The following is a 20,927-nucleotide window of genomic DNA, read 5'->3' as shown; positions in this document are numbered from 1 at the left end:
TGCAAGACACTGAAATATGAAACAGTGGTGCTGAGAAATAAGCAGCTCCTTCCTCTTTTCTTCCCTCATATTTATTTGAGACAACTCAGACTTCAGTCAAGTAAATCGTCAGCTCCAGATTAAACAGAAGGGTAGTCACTTCTAAAGGAATGTAGTTACTGCAGGTTCCCTCAGTGGTCAGACAATAACAAAGATAAGTTTGTAATGTTAAGAATCCTGAGATTTGCAGAAAGGTAAAAAAGATGGGAAAGATGTATTATTTTCTGTGGCTCCATTCCTCCTTTCTAATAGTTAAACAAAGTGCACAAATCACGTACAATAATGTGATTTATGTTTTCCAGCTCTCAGCTGTTTCAACAGAAAAGCCACAACGCCCATCTGCCAGTAATCTACCTCTGCTTATCCGGCTGGTACTACTGGTTCCTGCCTCCCCAGAACGTCTCTGGTCCTGCTCTTGCTGAAGTCTTTGAATCATGCTGTCCAACGGACTAACTTCTTGATTTGCTTGTTGACTTAGAACTTGATTCAATCCTGTGAATTAAAACATACAGGAAAGCAACACATAAATGTTGAAGAATCAAATGTTACAAACATCTCATCTAAGTTTTAGCTTTGAAACTCACAAGTACAGCACAGAATCACATGTGGAAATATAGGCTAACACATTTTTGTAACAGCCTTTTTTTAAATAGGACAACTTTTTTCTTAATATATTGAGAACGTATTTTCTGGAGCCGAGTCAAGATGATCATATGCCACTCCTAATAAAAGCTTATATTTTATCAAGTGCCAGCAAGTCACAGAAGCTTAGTACAACTGTTGTTTGCCAGCTCAAAGTAAATTGTTCAAATGCGTCCTTAGCCTGCTCCAAATGCATTATAAAACACTTTAGCATAAACTTCAACACAATACTCCATCAAGAAGGTCTAACTGAATTAGAAGAGAATTATCTACACTCGAGAACACCAAGCAGTGAAATGCCTGATTGAGCTCCACATAGGTGTAATGATGACACAGAGGAAGTATTGCTAATTTTCTTTGGTATGTAAAACCAGTCAAAAAACCTCCTTTTGGGTAGGTCTCTGGAGTAAAAGACAGGAATCATTCTCACAGAAGTGATTACAAGGTGATAACGCTTTTTCTCTGCAGCAAGCAAAATACACAGCATGTAAGCATGAAAAACACAAAATCTGTTCTCATACAACAGTTGCAATAAAATTAGAGATGTATGGAGAAAACGACAAGGGTTACAGTACTGATTTGACAAGGAAGTCAGATACCTCCACACAGAATAGTTAGATGGTGGAGTAGAGTGATGGGAAGCTCTAGTTAAAAGAAGCAGAACTTGTAAACTTTGTAAACAAGGATGACAATGTTCAAAAAAACAAGGTACAGAAATATTTTTTTCAGTGTGATTCCAAAGAGATATCGTAGTATAAACTGCACTTTGCAAGATCCAAGACAAGGTATTACAGTAAGTTGTGCTATGAAATGAAGAACTTGGATTATGTGGCTAGATAGAAGCAGCCATCTCTTACTAGATGATGGTATGCACAAAGAATATATTTAAGACAGTGCTCTCAGGGTTTCAGTGTTACTGTAGTTGAAGTTAACTTCCCTAAAGCAGCAGCAGCTCAGATCATGCAGTGAGCTCTGGTATAACCACAGCTGGATGTTTTCTGACTCATGTAGTGAGCCAGTCAGATTTGGTATCTCATGAGCAGACATACTGTCTACTGGAAACAATGAGAAATACTACGAGTAACACAAGAATGATCTTAAATAATGAAACTGCTACCTAAACAAAATGAAACGTTGTTTATGTATCTAGCTTGTGAGATTTTGCTTTTGTAACAGCAAGTTTTCAAAAACATGAAATAGTAAAGACACTGGTATTTATTTTTTTCAAAACATCTAGTTTACAGGAGCTTCATGTATCAAGCATGACTATCTGCAGTCCACCTATTCTTATAAGCCTCTATGGAAAACTTGAGAAATAATCTGTCAGAGCTCTGAGGGAGATACATCAAATTCCTCAATAACATTTCAGAAAGAAACAGAGCTTCCTTAGTGGAAGGGAACATAATAAATAAATGAACATAGTTTCACTCTGGATAAGACTGCGTATATTGTTGCTAAACTGTAAAGAGGTAGAAAAATGTCTCCTCTCTCTCCAAAATCTCTCTTGTCTCTGTCCACCTGGTTGATGGCTTCCTGCTATTAAACCAAATGCTATGGACATCATCTTCGTATAGACATTTCATGTGTCGCACAGCCACTCCATTAAATTTAATATTGTTGAGTCTGTGTGCAGAGTCTGACTTGTTTCAAGATATTATATTGAAGAATACGCTCAGGACATTTTCAAATTTGTAGAACTTCAGAATGTCATGGATCCATGCTGTAACTGTAACAATGAAGTAAAACTGCGTTCTTCCTTGGAAATCAAATTTAGCTTCAAAGCTACTAGCTAAAAAGTTAGAGATAAAACATGGTATACATTCATCAGAAAGGATTTTTAAATTCTTATAATTGCTTCTTAGGTAGCATTTCTTCCTGTAATTTTGGATGGAATATGGAAATGCTCCTTAAAAATTATTATTTAAGTATTCACTGGCTTATAATCCTCAGGTCTAAAAATGAGGATAAAGAGATCTTTTGGTAACAACACCATCAGATGATCTTTTGGTAACAACAGAGTCAGTTCACCTTCCTGGAATGTCTGACACACCCCAAGCTTAACTATGGTGTACATACAGGCTACTATTTACAGCCACAGTCAGTTTTCCCATATTTTCAACAATATCCAAACACTTAACAATGCTTATCTTTAAAACATTTAAAGCTACTTTAACCAGTCACTGTTTGCTCATCCATACTAACACCAACCTAGTGACACACAACAAGTAGGCACCATTTTTACATCCCCACCCATGTGGACCACATTTAGGCAGTTTCCAACAGCCAGTTATTGGCACAAAATATGCACATTCCTCCTGTGTCTTGTGCACGGAGAATACAACTTTCCAGGAATTTCCTAATTTTGTATCGTCATCAAGTCTTCAGAGTTCTCTAACCAAACAACCAAATTTTAAGTTGAATGACTGCCTTCATCTAAATAGGAAAAGTATTTTGCATATTTCAGGTGTCCTCTCATTTTTTGCTTCTTGTTGGTGTTACCTGTTCCAACTGATCTACAGAAGATCAGTATATTTCTGAGGTTTTCTGAAGTAGGAAATCTTACCCCAAAGAGATTAACTGCAAGGTCACTTGGCATCATACACTGTTCCAATAATGAAACAAGCTCCAAGCTAACTGGTGCTGTAGCATCAACTAGTACTGACTTGATCGATGACAGTACTGTGACTGTCATCAGCAATCGGTGCCAAGGACATTGCAATTCTTCCACACTACATGAACTACTATGTCCAGAAACGTAGAAAAACGATGAAGTGAAAGGGAAAGTGTAGAACACCTGGAGGTAACTAGATAGTCTACTGTGTACTGAAGCAAAATTTTTCATACCTGAAGATGTCACTCCCATCTGAGGAATAAGCTGTTCCTCCCTGCAGTTCTCACGACCAGGAACTAGCCTCTGATACCTTGCAGGATGAGGGTTGCCATCCACATCAACCAAAAATGGGGGAGGCATAAGGTGTGGAGCCTGCTGTGTCTGTTCATCCAGGACAAAGTTGTTGGCATCACGGATAAGGGGCCGATAATCACTATGAAAGAACATCTGATCTGCTATCTGTAAACAAAGTCATTTTGTAATTTTTTTTTAAAGAACCTATTAAAAAAAAACATACAGTAGATAACTGCCAAAAGTACTTTTAACAATGTTACTTGTGGTCACTTTTGCAAAAACAAAGCTGATTTGTTTATCTCAGTTTAAAAGGGAAAATTTAATTACTCCATGATTATTTTTTCCCAGTATTCCTCTCCTATATTATAGTGCAAGGAGAATAATCCACATGTTTGATGACGGGGAGCATTTAAAGAACAGGAGAGTAGGGCAATATTTAACTACTTGAAGACATATGACAGAACACAGCATGGACGTATTAAACAGGTTACAAATTTTCTTCCTATACTCTGAATATACAGTCTGAAAATGAAAACTGTGTCAAAGACTTAGGTGCTGTGGTATAGGAAGAAGAGGAATAGGAAAATACCACGTCACATCATCACCAAATATTTTAACATCAGCAGTCAAACATGTATGCTCCTACTATAATGTTAGATATGTGAAAAAGTTACAGTAGATAAAATAAAGCTGATCTAAAGTTGAATTCTTCAGGCTCAAAGTTTTCTTTTTTATTTCAGTCCACCTATTCATAATTTATTTTAGATGACTTTCCACAGACACTCAAGACTGAGGAATTAATTTTGTCCAAATAGTGTGCTCCATCCCTCACTGGCACATGCATCTCAGTATTGTACAGTCAGAAAGATAGTGAACCGTAAGGAGAAAAGAGAAAGGAAACAGAATAGAAGCTGACATCTATACTACACATCCCAACACTACCTACTGGGAAGCAAACCCCTTGGCAGCTCATATACTAATTTTAACTTTGAACTAGTAAAAATGAAATAATAGAATCAACATTCACGCAAATTAGATTTCCGGTACAGCACTAAAATGATTAAACAATTGACTCAAGGCAAAGAGATGTCCAAAAAAAAAAAATCTTGTCTGAGGTCTTAAAGACAGGTATTTGAGCACAGACAAAGGAATGCCTAAGTTGACCTAGAATATACTCTTATTTCTGAAAAGCATGCTCTGTCATTACCAATCCATAACATAGTTTCCAGTAACTTGTTATGTAGAAACCAGTGAGGCTGAGGTTAGAGCGTCTACTCAGAGGTCTGTTCTCTCAATAACGAAAGTTCTCCTGTCCTGAGAAGACCAGGAAAGAAAGATAACAACAAACACCTGTCAATCATAACATCAGAAAGTGCCTACATGCAGTACATGAGGTGGACAATTTAAAAAAAAAAAAAAAAAAAAAATCATAGGAATCATGGGATCTGGACCCCACAAAATTCAGAAAAGTAACAACAGGAAGAAAACTGGAAAGATACAATGGCAAAGAACTTACTTCAGGGATTCAAAAGATTACTCTGAAAAAGTGCATATGGACAAGGTGACGTCTCACTGCAGTAAGAAGCCCTGACTGGATGAAGTCTCATAGCCAAATTCTCTGTTAACAGGTGCTGAATGAGAAAGATACTTTTATGTGTCTGACTGGATGAATCAAGGCCTGCTTAACTTTGTTTCTTCAGCTTGTATATGATAAAGATGCAGGTCCTGTGGGAAGACTGAGAATTTTCCCTAGAATCACAATAGTAGACTATCCAGTACTTTCACCTAGTGTCAGTTTCCCCATTAAGTACTTCCCACACTGAGAAAGAAGGGATTCCAATGGCATGATCATGCAGACTGCGAGTTTTAATGTGCTGTGATTTCGCTGTCACAATGTTGTCTGCATCCCAGGTTTTGTAACCAAAGAGAAGACCTGCAAATCCTTTCTTAAGATTCAGTGACCCCTACCAGCACAGCCTCCAGTACTAGATCACGAGGGACTTCTTTGTCATTACCCTTCTGTGTACTCTGTACTGCAATCGAGTATGGTAGAGAGAATAAACAACAATTTTCTTCTCCACAAGATAAGAACAGCCTTTCACGGAGAACCCAGGCCCCAACCTACTCTCAGGGAGAACACTGGAATATCCCTAACTGCTGCAATGTCCCAGGGCTGCAATCTTATCCTCAGGCTATTCCAAGTCCTGAGAAAAATCAGAAGAATTAGATGTTTCAGAGAATCTTAAATGTTTATGTTCAGTAGATGACCAGTTAAAAGTACCAATAATCAGATCTGTTTCTTGATATACTAATAGAGATTAAACTCATGGCAGTAAGAATATACATCACCATTAGGACATGAGTCCTCTGCACATATGACTTCACAAACCCAGCTTGGGTTTCAGTAGGAAAGCCTTCCACAAGGTCTGAGCTCTACAAATAGACTCCTTCAGTAACTACATTACACTACACGTTCAGAATGCCAAGCTTCTCCACAATTACACAAATGCAAAGAGATTTTCCCTACTAGTGCACCAATTCACCACACAGGAGCTGTCAACTTGCAACAAAGAACTGTGGTTTGGGCAGTGTTTAGAAATTAAAGGCATAGAAAGCCCAAATACCTAGTCCAGTCTAAGGCCTAAAATCAACACAAAGTTCTCTTATGCCTCCTGGACAAGTTTCCACCTAAGCAAGAACTTCAGAAATGCACATGCCCTGTTGACAGTGAGCTCAGCTTATCTCAGACAATGTTCACACATTCGGAAATCTCAGCTGAGACTGGCTCAAAGTTCCTTTAATTGGGTCAAATAACAAAGAAGCCCAAAGCAAGCAGCAAATGCATTCTTTTTTTTTTTTCCCCACTAAATAATTACTCCACAAAAAGTATTAAAAAACAAAAATAAACAAAAAAAAACCCAAACAACAAAAACAAAACCAAAAAATGACTGGGGCTGAGAGGAAACAATCCAAAAACACCCATTCAACCTTCATCATGGCCAAGATCACAATGTGGAAAAAAAAAAGCCCAGAGAATGGTTCAAGTCAACTAGGAAACACAGATGCTATCTGAACATAACATGGAAACATACATTTGGAAAACCAAGAGCTTGTTCTCTCAGCAGAGCTACCACTATCTCAGCTACAATCATTGTCCTGAACAAAACTCCCAAGTGCAGGAATACAGAACAAGTCACCATGCTCCTTTCTTCCATAAATATAATTCCCCAGGATAGATGGAAATCCCTTTAAAGTAAAAAGCAGGTCCTACCAGAGTATATGCTCACAATGTCTGGGAAAAAAAACAAGTATATTAGGGTGGGAGTACAGAAAAAAGAACACCTAAACTCCAGCACCTATCTACCTGCAGTTACATTTTACAACAAAGCAGGTCAGACAAAAATGAAAGAGGAGACGGACCCAGACAAGAAAGAGACGGGAAACTTCCAAGCTGAGTTTTCTGACAGCTAAAGACTGAGACTAAAAAGGTAACAAATGTAAGTACTATTTGCTCCCATTTCTTCTATGGTCAAGAGTGCCAAGATTACCACTGGCACAGTAACAGCTGAAGAGGATTGTTTTAAATTACCAAATAAGTGAAAAATTTTAGACATAACCTTCTCTCAGAGGCTGCAGCAAAAACCCCAAGAGAACGAAGAGTCTGTAGAATTCAAGAAGTGAAAAGCAATTGTCTTCATTCTTCAAACAGATCTAATCCCTCACAAGGTAAATTCTCAAAAGGCAGTGTAAAGGAAGCTCCTGGTCCCTCACAGCAAAGACAAAAAGGCTCACTATTTCAATCTCATTTCCAACATTTCTAAGCAGCTGAGGATATACACTTCCAAAATGACCAGAGAGAAAATTAACCTAGAACAATCCACAGACACAGTGAGAAAAATGATTCTATTACAACAAGCTTTAAAAGTTTGGAAGAGTAAAAACTCTGAAAGATAAAGACCTTGAACATGATTTGATGATCCTGGTTTTCCTTGCTTGTGGTGTTTCTGCTTATTTGTCTTCTTTGGAATGGAATGGGAAATGCACAACTAGTAATAGCTGAGGGACAGCAACAGCAGCCAAGTACCGAGTACTTCAAATCAGAGTTGAGAGACAAGGAGGAAAAAAAATTCCCAATATACAAATGCTGCTGTAACTAGCATGAAAATAAGAGCTGGAAGACTACAGAAAGAAATGCAGTGGCTTACAAGATTAAAATTCCTCTTGCTCTCCCCTCTTTCAGGCCCCTCTGTGCTGCTGTTTGCCAAAATGCTTTCAAGGCCAACCTGAGTCCAAATATCCAAAGCAGAAAGGAACATCCAGAAGCCAGCACTTCATCAACAACCTTCACATATCAGCTGCCAGAAGCAGAGATGAAAATCCTGGAGCAGATACGTCTGTTAAAGTCTCAGAAAGAGGGAGAGGAGACATACCTCACTTCTTCCCTGGGTAGCAAAAGAAGAACTAGGACCTTGTGGGCACTCCAGACTAGGTAATCTGTATGGTTCATAGGGCATGCTCATCACCAGACAAAAAAACACTACCACCACGTATCTTTATAGTCATGAGGGTCTGTGGCAAGACACCCACACTTAGAATTCACAATGCAGACTATGACATTACAATAAAGATGTAATATTTTAATTACACAGTAATGGTAGAACATTGCTGTGTAAGTATCAAGGTATCCACAACAGCAGAACTTTATTAGCAGACATAACATTTTACCTCTAGAAGCTTATAGTACATAAACAATTGTCTCCCACACTATGTAATGTTTAAATACAGATAGCAGAAACAGTTCTATTACACCCTCCCTCCTTTTTTTCAGTCTTACTTAGGTATCAGAAAAATATTTCAAGGAAAATGTTAAACTACTATCAATTCCACTGCAGTTTATTCACATATCCATGTGGATCCATTAGTAGACACTTTGTAAATTCATCACTTAAGAGAGCAGACAATGACTGGCTAATTATTTTTTAAATTCTTTTAAATTTCCCATGTAAACAACAGATTAATAGCATATTTCTGCTGTTTAAAAAAAGATCTTAAAAGAAAACTCAATGTCAACAACAGGAATCTGAAACATCCCATTTTAGAGGCTCAAAATTATGTTAAGATACGCTCTCTTGTTATGAAGCTCTGAAGGAGAGTTTGCACAAATGCATTCAACACAGAGAAACATCTTGATTTTTATCTTGCACTGTACCTTGTCATATTTGCTACTGGAACCAAAGCCAAAAATCAGAAGGTGACCGTGAGAATCAGTACATGCAAAATGCTGTCCATCAGGAGAGCACTTGCAGTCAAAAACTGCACCATGTCCTTGTCCTTCAATCTGAAATACAGTAACAAATAAAATAATTAAGTTACCAGAAACAAATCATTTTCAGTTATGATTTTCAAAACTGGTGCCGATGTAGAAATTTTTAATAAAATCTGTAAGACAGTATACTGCTAGATGGAAGTTACTTAAAAACATAGTTTACTTTTTAGCTGTTCACTTTCCAGTGAATTTTGTAATAATGCTTGTGAAAGATGCCAAATTGATAGCAGTAGAAACTGACAGACTTTATCCACAAAGCAGGCACAGTATAGGAAGTGAAAATAAAAGCTTCCCCTTCAAAGTCCTGCTAATAAGCCTAACCAGAGAGCTGGGTCCAGTTCAGGGATTTAGTCGCTACACCCTTTCCATCCTCTGCCTTTTTGCTGAGCTAGCCCAGTAGCACTGGCTGCTGCGGTGTTTCAGAACACCTGCCCATTAGAAAACGCACTGACATAGACAACCCACATTACACAGCTTAGCAACTGCCTGTTTCTGTCATTCCTACTCCTAATTTATTGGAGTGGGGGAGGTGTAGATTTGTGTAAAAACTCCACTTTTTAAAGAACTGCAAAGATTTTAAAAAAGGAATTTTTACCTGATACTCATTTTCTGTTTTCCAGTTCCATTAAGCCAGAACAAATGGGTTTTTGTTTTTCCCTGCAACCTGTCAATCAAGCAGAGGTGACCAATCACCACTCTGAATTTTCACGTCTTCAGCACCTCTTCAGAAAGCCCCTTTCTATTCTCCCCAGCAAAGCACTTTTGCATTTTCTTTAAAGAGACACCAAAACAATTATTTCCCTAACCGTGGCAGACCTATATACTGCCAGAAAAAACAACAGTATTCAGCTGCAGGCAGTAACACCATGCACTTCTGTAGCACCTTCCAGAGGCCATCAGAATTATTTTTAAAAAGTTAACAAACTAAGCCTCAAAAGACCTGTGAGGTAGGTACTGTTCTCACTGTCTTACAGGCTGAGACAAAAGCAAGAAATCTAAATCTTTTGCCCACAGTCTTACAACACATGCACACCCACATCCCTGCACACCCCCCCAGTGGCAGAGGTTGCTACATCTAGTATCAGTGCTTTCAGGTATTTGATAAAGGTCTTTCTTACTACAGGTACTTTCCATAAAAGCCAAATGAGTTTCCAGATTAGCAAAAGAGGAACATAACCCAACGCAAGTTTTATGTTCTGTTTTGCCCATTACTCCAAAATAAATGAATTCTTAACAGAAGTATCCTATAGAAAGGGATGGAAAATAAAAACAGAGTTTCAAGCAAGTGACACTAACATCACAACAGCTAAGAATGCAGAATTAATTTAGGCTACTAAGCAAGATCCAACAACCAAGGCAAAGTTACAACTTTGTGCTGCTTTTTGTATGTAGAAAGCTCACCGTATTAAAGGGAGACAGTTCGGGGAGGCAAGTGGAAAGGAGGAGGAACTTCAGCCCAAGAATAAGCTTTGCAGATTTATAGTAAACACCTGGAAAAGGAGTACTTACAGAGAGACTTCTTTTCCCTTCCCCTTCCTCCAGTAAAGGTAACATGAAAGTATCTAGCTTCCTAATGTTCAAGTCCTTCATCAACAGAATTTCAGGGTTCTCCTAGAGCCTAAGATTTGAACTCTTTTTGCTTTACAAGGCATACAAGACATGTTGTGGGAAGAACTTTTTGCTAATCATGGCAAGGCAAAAAATAAGAAATAGAAGAGAAAAAAAGAAAAGAGACTATTAAGATGGTGGGGGTTTCTAATCCCTCCCAGCAATAAATTATTTGGATGGACAATTTTCAAGAAACCCCTGGGAATTAAGAGTGTTAGTTGGAAGACACTGCCTTCATATGTAAAGGAAAAGAATAATGAACTACTATTCAGTGATCAGCACAGTGCAAATTGTTTAAATGTGGCCAGAATCTGTTTTAAAAAGTGCTTTTGGAAAGGACAGCAGTAAGACCTTTTAGTACCATCTGTCAAGTCTGATGTACAATTACTTGGAAATAAATATGATTAGTATTCTAAGAACAAAAATTACTGTTCGGGATAACTTTCCAAGATACAATTACTATTACAAATTAAAGGGCAAAGTCTGCCAGTGTGCACTACCCAGTAGAATTTTTGTAAACAAAAATATTTGGAGATTAATAAACGAAAATTTACAATGGAATTTCTTAAATAATAAAACTATCACAGAGGACTTGGTCATTTGAAACAGAAACTAAATATTAAGTTTCAAAAGGGGAAGCTGTAGTAAATCACTGAAGCTGCAACTTCAGCAAATTAGATAAGGGACCTGAGCAAGAAGGAAGCTGCTTTCCCCACTCCATCCCTTTTAAATCAAAGATGCAATAACTATATGAAGACCATATCCCAAAGAAGATAAACTGTTTATTGTGTCTGAAACCTCTCCTTGCTGCATGAAAGGGTATCAATGGTGATGGGAAGAGACCGCTCAGGAGAACAGAAAAAGCACTGGCCAGTTAAGAGATGTCATAAAGGGTTGCCAAGAGTGAACAGGGTATGATGCTTCTGGCAGCAAAGCAAGTCGCAAAAAGTCTTCAGCCACAAAGAGGGGGGGAAAAAAAAGTGATGCTACACAATGAGAACTAAATTGAGATTACTTGTAGTCTCAACCCCAAGAATTAAGCTATTTGCCCACATTTTCATGAGCAAGGAAACAAATGGACATTGATATATCCCAAAGGGAGGAATGCTGATGGAATAAGAGAATGAAAAAAGGAATGCATTCTTTTCCTCTTAGTTTTAAAGAGAGCTTATTGTTCTCCCAAAAGATAGGGAGACTGGAGTTTTGAAACTAGTACACAAAGTAACATGTCTTAGGTCAATAAAAATAATTTGTTGTATGAAAACAGTAGTACCACCTTCAGAGAGAGTGCTCAATAGCAAGCCTTTCTGACCTGTTATCAAAAGGCAGTATGAAAGACTTGAAAACCCCGTTTTTAAGAAAACCAAAAGACACGGAGGAGGGGAAAAATATAAAGTAAAATGGAAATTAATCAAGAGTAGAGAGTACAAGACAAACTTAACAAACTTTCTTGAGTAAAATAACTGAATTTTTATATCAAGAAAATATAATTCAGTCAACTTCGCTAGACTTCACAGCCATGATAGGGCACTGAAAACTTAGTTCAAATGGAACAGATTGCAATTAGTAGGAGAAATGCAGAGTTAGGTAAACTTCCTACAGAAAGGATAACGGTTATTGGTTTTGGAAAGACATACAAAGCTAAAAAGATGTTAACGGTGAAGTTCCTCAAACCAGGCCTTTCTACTAGTGACTACAGAAAAAAAAATAAGAGTCCATTGATGAAATGAACGTTAGAAAAATCATACACTGAGAACAGATTTTGGACACAGCACAAACTATATCAGCTGAAGCAATTAAAAACCACCAGGACAAGATGCAATTGGCCTAGAACCTAGTAAGATTATTAGAAATAACTCACTAACAGAAAAACTAACTGAATTCAGTCTACACGCAATAATGCTATGTATTTCTACCACACCTTCCAACGCAAGTCATGAGCGCTGTTTTAGTAAGTCAGTGAACTGAGCCTCTACCAGCCTTAGGTAACATTCTCTCCCATCCTTCACACTGAGTTTGATGCATTTAGTTGGAAACACAGGCAGAAAGATCACTGCGTATTTACTGCAATGCATCACATATGATGCAACAACAAAAAGAAAACTATAATCCTAAAATATACCAGTGGTGTATCCAGAATAGAAAGAGCACAGATGCTAGACGAGCAGACAACTACAAGCACAAACTCTTCCAAGGAATGCACAGTTTTTGCTTCCCATGTTCAAGATAAGTAAATTTGAAGTGGAACAGCTACAGAGAAATGTTTCCACTCATCATGACAATGGAAAAATCTAAGAGGTCAGCTTCTTCACATGGACACTAAGGAAAGAAGACTGTTCTGTATGCCTATACAAAAAAGACCTTTAGCAGGAAGAGAACTACTCTACTTAAATGCATAGAACAACCAAAAATTAGTTACAAGCAACATTCAGACTTGAAAACTGAAATTTAGATTCTAACAATCACAAAGCTATGCTAGAACAACTTTTTAAAACTAGCAAAAAAGCAAAGTTAACTGTTATTAAAATATATAACCTCTTTCATAAGTGATGAAACTACATATCTGCTCTAGTCAAATCAGTCTCCAACATTTTGAAGTTGCTTTGCAGGCTTATGTTCTCCTTTGTTTTAAGTAACAATCTCTGATCACAGCATGCTTTCATGATAAGCCAAAAAATACCTACAGACTTTCTGCAAGGTAGGAGAGCTTGGAGTAGATTTGTAGGAGTGCAAAAGAACACTGAATTTTAAAGTCAGTTTTTAAAAAAAAAAATATATCAAAATCAACAGGGTTCCTACGCTGCTTCTAGAACAGTAACAAAGTATCAAATGGTAGGAAGACAACAAGAAGTAATTAAGAATAAAATGTTTCTGTAGTCCTGCATTTCAAGTCAATTCTCCATTCACGAATGCTGTTATTTGTCTTGAAAGATAAACATACGAATGAAGAGATCTAACAGATCACCCACCCTGTTGATGCCTGAAGTTATAGAAAGGCTATATATAAAGTATTTACAGCTTTTTTCTGTTGTTAAAGAAAATTTTTCTTAAGAAACATCCTGCAAACTCAGTACTGGCTCCTACTTGGACTACTAGAGTATTGCTGGCTTTGCTCTTCAGGATCTGCTCTGATGTAGAATCTAAAGGTGGAACCTCTGGAAAATTTCAAAAACATTTTAGTAGGACTATGCACAGATTGATTCAAAAATAATCCACCTTTAATCTTATTGTAAGTCATTCTGTATTTCAGATGACTACAAAACCTGGTCTTAAAATACAATCCCTTATCATCTCAGCAAAACTGGAAGTCTCTTCAGACTTCATGAAGGCCACAACACCAGAAATAACCACCTTTAACTCTAGTAAACACTGGAGATTGCAATACATAGGCCATATGAGCAAGTGGTATGCCTTTTAGACATCAGTCCGAAAAATCACCTCATGTGGCAGAAAAGTCATGCACAAATCATTCTGCTGAGGTGACGGAACCTGATCTTCCATGTTGTTCTTCTGACAGGGACTCCAATTGCTTGGTATGTCATTTAGGCTAAAACTAATCAAGTACTTGCAAACAAAGATCTAGGTAGGCCATGCAGGCTTACTGATTAACAAAAAGGAAACAATGTTGTAAGAGATCTGATAATGCTGTTAGAGCTTCAGAGTTTATCAGGTTGCATTGAAAGCAGAAGTAGCATTAGAAAGTAAGGAACCGTATCGCACAGACCAGCGAAAGATCAGACCTGAGACGAGGGGGCCAGGAAAAACATTAAAATACGCAGACATAAGGAGGCACAGCATAGGAACTGCCTGTAATGAAGTGTCCACTCAGAGCTAAAAATAAAGGACAGAGCCAACAGCCAGCTCTCTGAAGGAGCAGTACACAGAAAAATCTGATTGCAACTTAGTAGTCTCTGCTTGATTGACAATTTGCAGGAAGAAACTCTTTTGACCTGAATCAGTTGATACCGTAACACTGACAGTAAATTCTATGCAACACAAGGATTAAACTGTACTAGAACATTAAAACGGTCATTAACAAGGGATGTATGTGTCCAAATCCACAAAAACTAGACATCGCCATTATGAAATACATTACTACTATCACCTCTGTGGGGGTTCCCAACTTTTTTTTCACAGATTTTATATAAAAACATAAGACATGTGGGAAGAGGGCAGAGAGACCAGGGTGTGGGGGGAGGACAAGCAACACATCACCGCATCCAGATGGTCCGATTTCTTCAACTGCCGTGCAGACTTTCCATTAACTTCAAGTAGGGTCAAATTACACCCTCTACAATTTCCATTGCAGAAATCAGGAAAATTCTTATGGGCTGCTTGAACTTGATCTTTTTATGGTGAAGTTTTTTATATGACCATTTCAGTCACTGCTTATGCTAGTAGCTTCAAATAAATCTACAATATATCCAAAGCTCACGAAGCTAGTAAGGTGTTTCTATCCAGAATTTTCAAAAGATACATCCAACATGGGAAAGTTAGGGAAAACATGTAAGCTTGAAAAAGGACCATGCAATACAACCACCATACATCCTATAAAAGTAATTACGGACCCACTTGGGAAAAACGCATGAAACCAGGAACAGTACCAGATGACTTTACATTAATTAAACAACCAGCTAGCTACAGGCTTGGGGACAAAAACTCAGACATTAGCTTCAGCATCTTGCCCTTATATTTCTTAATGTCTGTGGCCTCCACTTTCAACGTTAACATCAACACATGCTGTTTGTTTTGGTTTTTTAATATAAAACATTTACCTGTAGTAACACTTTTACACAGATTAACTAGTATCTGGCTATAAAAAGGCATATATTCACCATGGTACTTCACACAGTGAATGTAAAGCAAAACCACTATGAACATACCCGCTTGCTTCAAGCTTTCTCACTCGATGTGCAAAAGTACACATTCTGAATTTTAAAAACAAGGTGTATGTTTTAAATGCAACTATTGCTCTGTTGTAATATATACCACTACTTTTCCTGATTTTGTGCCAGCATTTCTAGAAGCAAAACCTGTTTCATTAAGACACCATTTGAAATAGCAGCAGCACTTTGGAGCCATACAACTCCAATCATCATGTAACCAGGAAGAGGGTGGCCTTCCAAGGTAGGTTAGTATCTGCTTGGTGATCCAACCAACCCATTTGCTTTCAAAGGCAATCAAATTAAGTAAAAGAATTTCAGAGATCACTTCCAAAACAAGCATATCAAATCCATTTTTTTGTTTCCTCAGCCCAAGGTTTCACAAGAAAGAAGCAACCTGGAAAAGAAAACTAAGGACCAAAGAGTCACATTTTTTCCTTTACTATAGCACAGTTGCAAGACTTTGGGTATAAACTTCAAACTGGTCAGGAAATTAAGGGACCTAAAAATAAGTTCTTGAGTATTCACAAACAAGTTCTACTATTTTGATCATATGAAAGCATTACATACTCCACTGCATAAAAAGTTAGAACATGGACTAATGAAAGCTACTCTAGCAGAGGAATAAGTAAATAACGTTTTGAAGAGCAGTCTTGCATCATCACAAGATCCTTCCAACACTCTTCCTTCTAGCTAACTTTCCTATTGGAAACTGTTAGAAATATGGCCATGTTGCAATCCTCTAAGTGTGAAAAGCAGGTGCTGGAGTTTTGTCTTCTCGCGTATATGGAGAAAGATCTAGTCAAGTAAAACTTCCGTTCTTCACAACTATTACTTCAGGAACACCCAGACATAACCACTTTACATAATTTCCTCGCTTCATGTACCTGACATATATACATAGATATTAAAAAGGAAATTTAATATTCATTTATAATGAATTTTAAAGTAAAAATAGATATAGTCCTTTCTCTAAAAACTAAATAATGCTGAGAAAGGCATTATGCATGTTTGCTTGAAAACTACATAAACAAACTGTGGCACTTCTTCCCTTTTCATCTATTTTCTCTTTAATATATTTTTTCTACCACAAATTAAGTTGGTCATGCTAAGTAGCTGGTCTTGAGAATGCTGGTCAGGATTTCTTAGCAAGACTTAAGTACAGCTGTTCATTTTTCTATTTCAGATAACAAGCACTGCCCCATTAAATTTGAGACTTCATTAGAGAAGCCATCCCAAGCGCCCAGTCAACTTGGTAAGATAGTGTAAGACATTCAATACTGTGCAAAAGATGTCACAGCTCAAACAACTCAATAGCTAACAAGTTCACAGTTTCATTAACATTTTTACCCTGCTGCAATGCTACAAGCTTTTTGTGTATGTTTTTGTTGATTTTGTTCTGTTTTTCTTTCAAAGATTATTAACTTCTGCAATACTTTCCTAACTCCAATCAAGGACATAAGCAAAACATCAGGCTACAAGGAGCTTATGCCTGTTTGTACTATATGTTCAACAACAGTTTATATTTGAGTACTTTGAAAAGTGTTGCAGTACCAAGAGCTTTAGATTTGCTGCTCCCCATTAATGTACCTGTTAAGGAGAATGATTACATTTAAGTTTTGATGTAGCAGTATGATGCAAAGTCAAAATAACTTTATCTTGCTCAAAGGGTCTGTAACTATTTACATAAGGTTCCAGTAGGATGTCCTTTAATCTCTGAACTCTAAGAATGCAAAGTTTTGTATCCGTTTTTCTTTTAGATGTCACAAACATTCTTTAGAAGAAAAAGAGAACAAAAAGAAATATAACTTTGCTCATGCAGTTAAATCCAGACTTTATCCTAAAAGCTCAAGTAATTTGCGTCTGGCTCACAATTTTAAATGGAGTTGGACAAAATCACATATTACTAATTTGATATTAAAATTGCAACTGCAAGAACTGTTAACTTCTTAGAAAATTATTACTTTTCAATTCAGCTGCTTACAGTGTATTTGTTTTAATGTACAGCTTTTAATACAGATGGATGAAACCATGCTCATCACAGCAGCCAGATCTTTGAATATGCTAGCTAACATTTTGTGAAATAATCATGAAAGTGATTTAGTCCTGACTTTGTTTAGAAAATGTTCATATTTATAGTCTAAGTCTCATCATCTGTTGCTAATTAATAAGCATTTTGGAAAGAACACATGCAAGTAAGTCACAAGCTTCCCCGTTCTAGATACAATGCCTACTTACATAAAATGTAAGCAATATATTTTACATGAAAGTGTGGGACTATTCATCAAGATCTGCCAACAGAAAAGTGCATAGAATGAAAGGAAACAGCTAAGATTCTGGTAGGCATATCTAGATGAAAATATGCCCCCATTTAAAAAAAAAAAGAAAATTAAAAAAAAAAAAAATCACAATTTTTTTTGTAGGACACCTGAAAACCTGTAAAAAGCCTCATTCTTACTTAAAGCAACTACAGCTATCAAAGACATTGTTGTCCTTCTAGGTCTCAGTGAAAGAGCAAATCTTAGCCCCAGAACCAGAGTTTTTCAAAAAGAGCCAAGAAATGCAAGTGTACCCTATATCTTCTTCAGCACTGATGCAACAGGGAGGTCAGCAACCCCCCTAAGGCTTTGCAATTTTAAATTTTTTTCTTCTCTCTCTTTTTTTCTTTCCCCTGCTGATTTCCATAGAAGTGGGACAGAGGGCACAAGAGCAACAAACACCAATTCAAGCAGTAACCATTACACTGCTGTAAGAAATCATCCGCTATTCTTGAAGTACCAATCTGGTTTCCAGGGCAAGCAACATGTACTCAGTGACACAGAAGAGAACGATGGTGTTTCTGGGAGAGATTAAAGCTTTTCTTTCACAAATCTAACAGAATTAGTTGTCATTTCAAAGGAAGCTGAAGATGAGAAAGGGGGAGAACAGGTTTGGTGAACAATTTTTTTTTTCTTCCTCCTTCTCAAAAAAAGAATCAGTTTACTTCATTAGTTTACAGAGCTTGAGTTCTAATGCATTTCTGAAATATGTTCACGGTACTCTATATGCTCTGATGAAATGTGCTTTGGCATTGAAAAAAAGACTCATCATCAAATTTGCAACAGCTGGAGATACATAGTGTGACTTAAGTGCCAAAGGCTAAGGTGGCTTAGCCTTTCAGAAAGTCAGATTAAGTCACAAAGGTAGGAGGATTTTGAAGCACTTGGATCTGTGAATTTAATACAAGATAATACAAACATTCTTTTTGTATCAGTATTTCAAAGCATTCTTCAGAATACCAAGAAAGGACTAAAGCCACCTTTGCATTGAGTTCAAAGTGGGTTCCAGAACTACCACCCACCCAGAGCATGTTGCAAAGAACAGTGTAATACAGGACAGCACTCAGAAAGACTGCTCAGCACCAGGGAACACACATGCATCCAAATGATCTCTCCACAGCCAATGGGAGGAGCACATTAAGGTTACAAGCAAGTAAAACTCTGACCTTAACAGGCACTGGCACACAGGAGGCCCCTGAGACACGTGAATGTGTCAGACTTAAGAAAACTGACTTCTCAAAGATGCAACTTGCAATGAGAATTAAGAGCAACACCTAGTCATGAAAGATTGTTCAGTTTTTGGTTTTGTTTGTTTTGTTTTGTTTGTTTGGGTTTTTTGTGTGTGTGTTTGGTTTGGTTTTTGTTTGTTTGTTTGTTTTAATATGTTGACCAGGAGAACCATTTTTTTTTCTTTAAAAGGCATCAGTGTTCCTACTTGATTAATTTCTACATTACACAAGGATTTCTTAAATGTCATAAGGCTGTTTTTTATCAACTAAAACACAAGTTGACTGGTGCAATAATTGCGATGCCTACTAACAAAGTCTGACCAGTCAGGTATCGGACTCAGGCAAAGCAACTGCATTCAAAGAGACAGTACAAAAATCCAATATTCTACAGTGACAAAAATTGTAAAAATGCCTGCTTACTCCAAGTCTTTAATTCTTGTTACTGTAGTACAGTTTTCATACTTTTACATAACTGCAGTAACCATATGTTCCTGCAACTGTTCATAAAGCTATGCTGTAAACAAAATCATTAAAAAAAAAAAAAAAAAAAGGGAGAAAAAAAGAACAGAGCTACAGGCCTGTACATATCCTGAAACCTTTCAGGAAACTTTTAAAAATACTCTTCTACAGGTCAGCCCACCCATGGGACAAGAACTATCAGCTTTACCACAGAAGAAACCTACACTCTAAGCTCCAGACAGAATATCTTTTGCAAGCAGTCTGAATCAGCAGAGCTTAACCCTGGCAATGTCATTGCCTCAACTCAGAGCTCAACCCTGACAAGTACTGCTTATGGGAAACTACATAAATTCAAAAAACCAAAAATTAAGTGCAGCACCATAACACAAACCTATATAGAGTCGGACTTGAAGAACACCAGTACTTAATGTCCAAATTGCAACACCACCACCAACAAAAAAAACAAACGATCACCAAACCAAACCACCATGCATCCACTTCACATTACTAGACACCCCCTTTTTAATCTGGAAGATTCTCAAGTCCCTGGCATTCCTAAGAAGCCACCAGTGTCAGGTCCTTTAAGAAGTAACTTAGTGAGAAGACCTGAAGAAAACATGACAACAACCAAGTCGTATACAGCTTTTATTTATGACCCAATAGAGCATTAATCCTGCAAGTTCGAGAGCTTGCCTTAAGCTTGAAGCCACAGCCCATTTCTACCACTTTCTAATTTACCTAGAACATGATTCCATACCCAAGAAAACAAGTCTAGCAGAAGTGCCTAAACCCACAGGCTATGGATTCACACCTCTCCACACTGGCAAAACTTCCAGGAGAAAGTCAGGAAAAAGTCCTGTCTAGATATTCATAGCTGAGACGCCCTCCTGGGTAACTGGCAGATGTTGAACTGAACACCTTGTCACCGAGAAAAGAGAATCTAGGTCTTGCATTTCCCAGCTCAACATTAGTTAAGACAATCCCAAAAGATGAGTGAGTGCCACTTGCTCCTGTGCCCTCCTTTTAGGGAAGCAGAGACCTTTCTCAGTTACTGGAAAGGTGCCTTAGCACAGAAGGGATACAGATGCCTCATTGAAGCTTTTAATAAGAAACTGCATTTCAAATATAGCTCTATGTACATTATCAGGCAGTGGCTTTCGCTAGACAGCCCACCATTCCTAGATTATCCACTATGACACCTAAATCTCATACACTGCTCAGTAAACTCAGAATTTGGTATGACACTGCATTCCACCTTGGAAATTAAGGACCTTGGTCCCCAATAACTTAAGTGCCACAGCAGTCAAGTGCTTCAGTGAAGCTAAGCCATGGGTAATGAGCCACAATTTAACCATTTACAAGGGTTTGCCCTGTCCTTATGCAGCAAACTCATTATTTTTTGAAATACATATGCTTTGAAACAGTTCGCTGCAGCAACCACTTAAGGTTTATTACCCCGTTCCTTCATAAGTCTGCTAAATGCTTATTTGTACCTGGAAAATACAGCATGTGAAACTG

General features: G+C 37.5%; 1 protein-coding gene across 2 annotated transcripts in view; it reads right to left on the bottom strand.

Annotated features, from left to right (window-relative positions):
• The window catches only part of PHIP (PHIP subunit of CUL4-Ring ligase complex), a 106,550-nt gene that overhangs the window by 44,207 nt on the left and 41,416 nt on the right, over nucleotides 1-20,927 (bottom strand). For both annotated transcript variants that reach the window (XM_082049330.1, XM_082049331.1), the window contains exons 16-18: nucleotides 8,796-8,924; nucleotides 3,526-3,751; nucleotides 394-531 (exon numbers count right to left, since the gene is read on the bottom strand). In XM_082049330.1, the coding sequence (XP_081905456.1) occupies nucleotides 394-531; nucleotides 3,526-3,751; nucleotides 8,796-8,924 (493 nt within the window). The remainder of the gene's footprint in view (nucleotides 1-393; nucleotides 532-3,525; nucleotides 3,752-8,795; nucleotides 8,925-20,927) is intronic.

The sequence above is a fragment of the Streptopelia decaocto genome (assembly GCF_964273445.1).
Source record: "Streptopelia decaocto genome assembly, chromosome: 3".
NCBI lineage: Eukaryota > Metazoa > Chordata > Aves > Columbiformes > Columbidae > Streptopelia > Streptopelia decaocto.
This window is presented reverse-complemented; position numbering and strand designations above follow the sequence as displayed.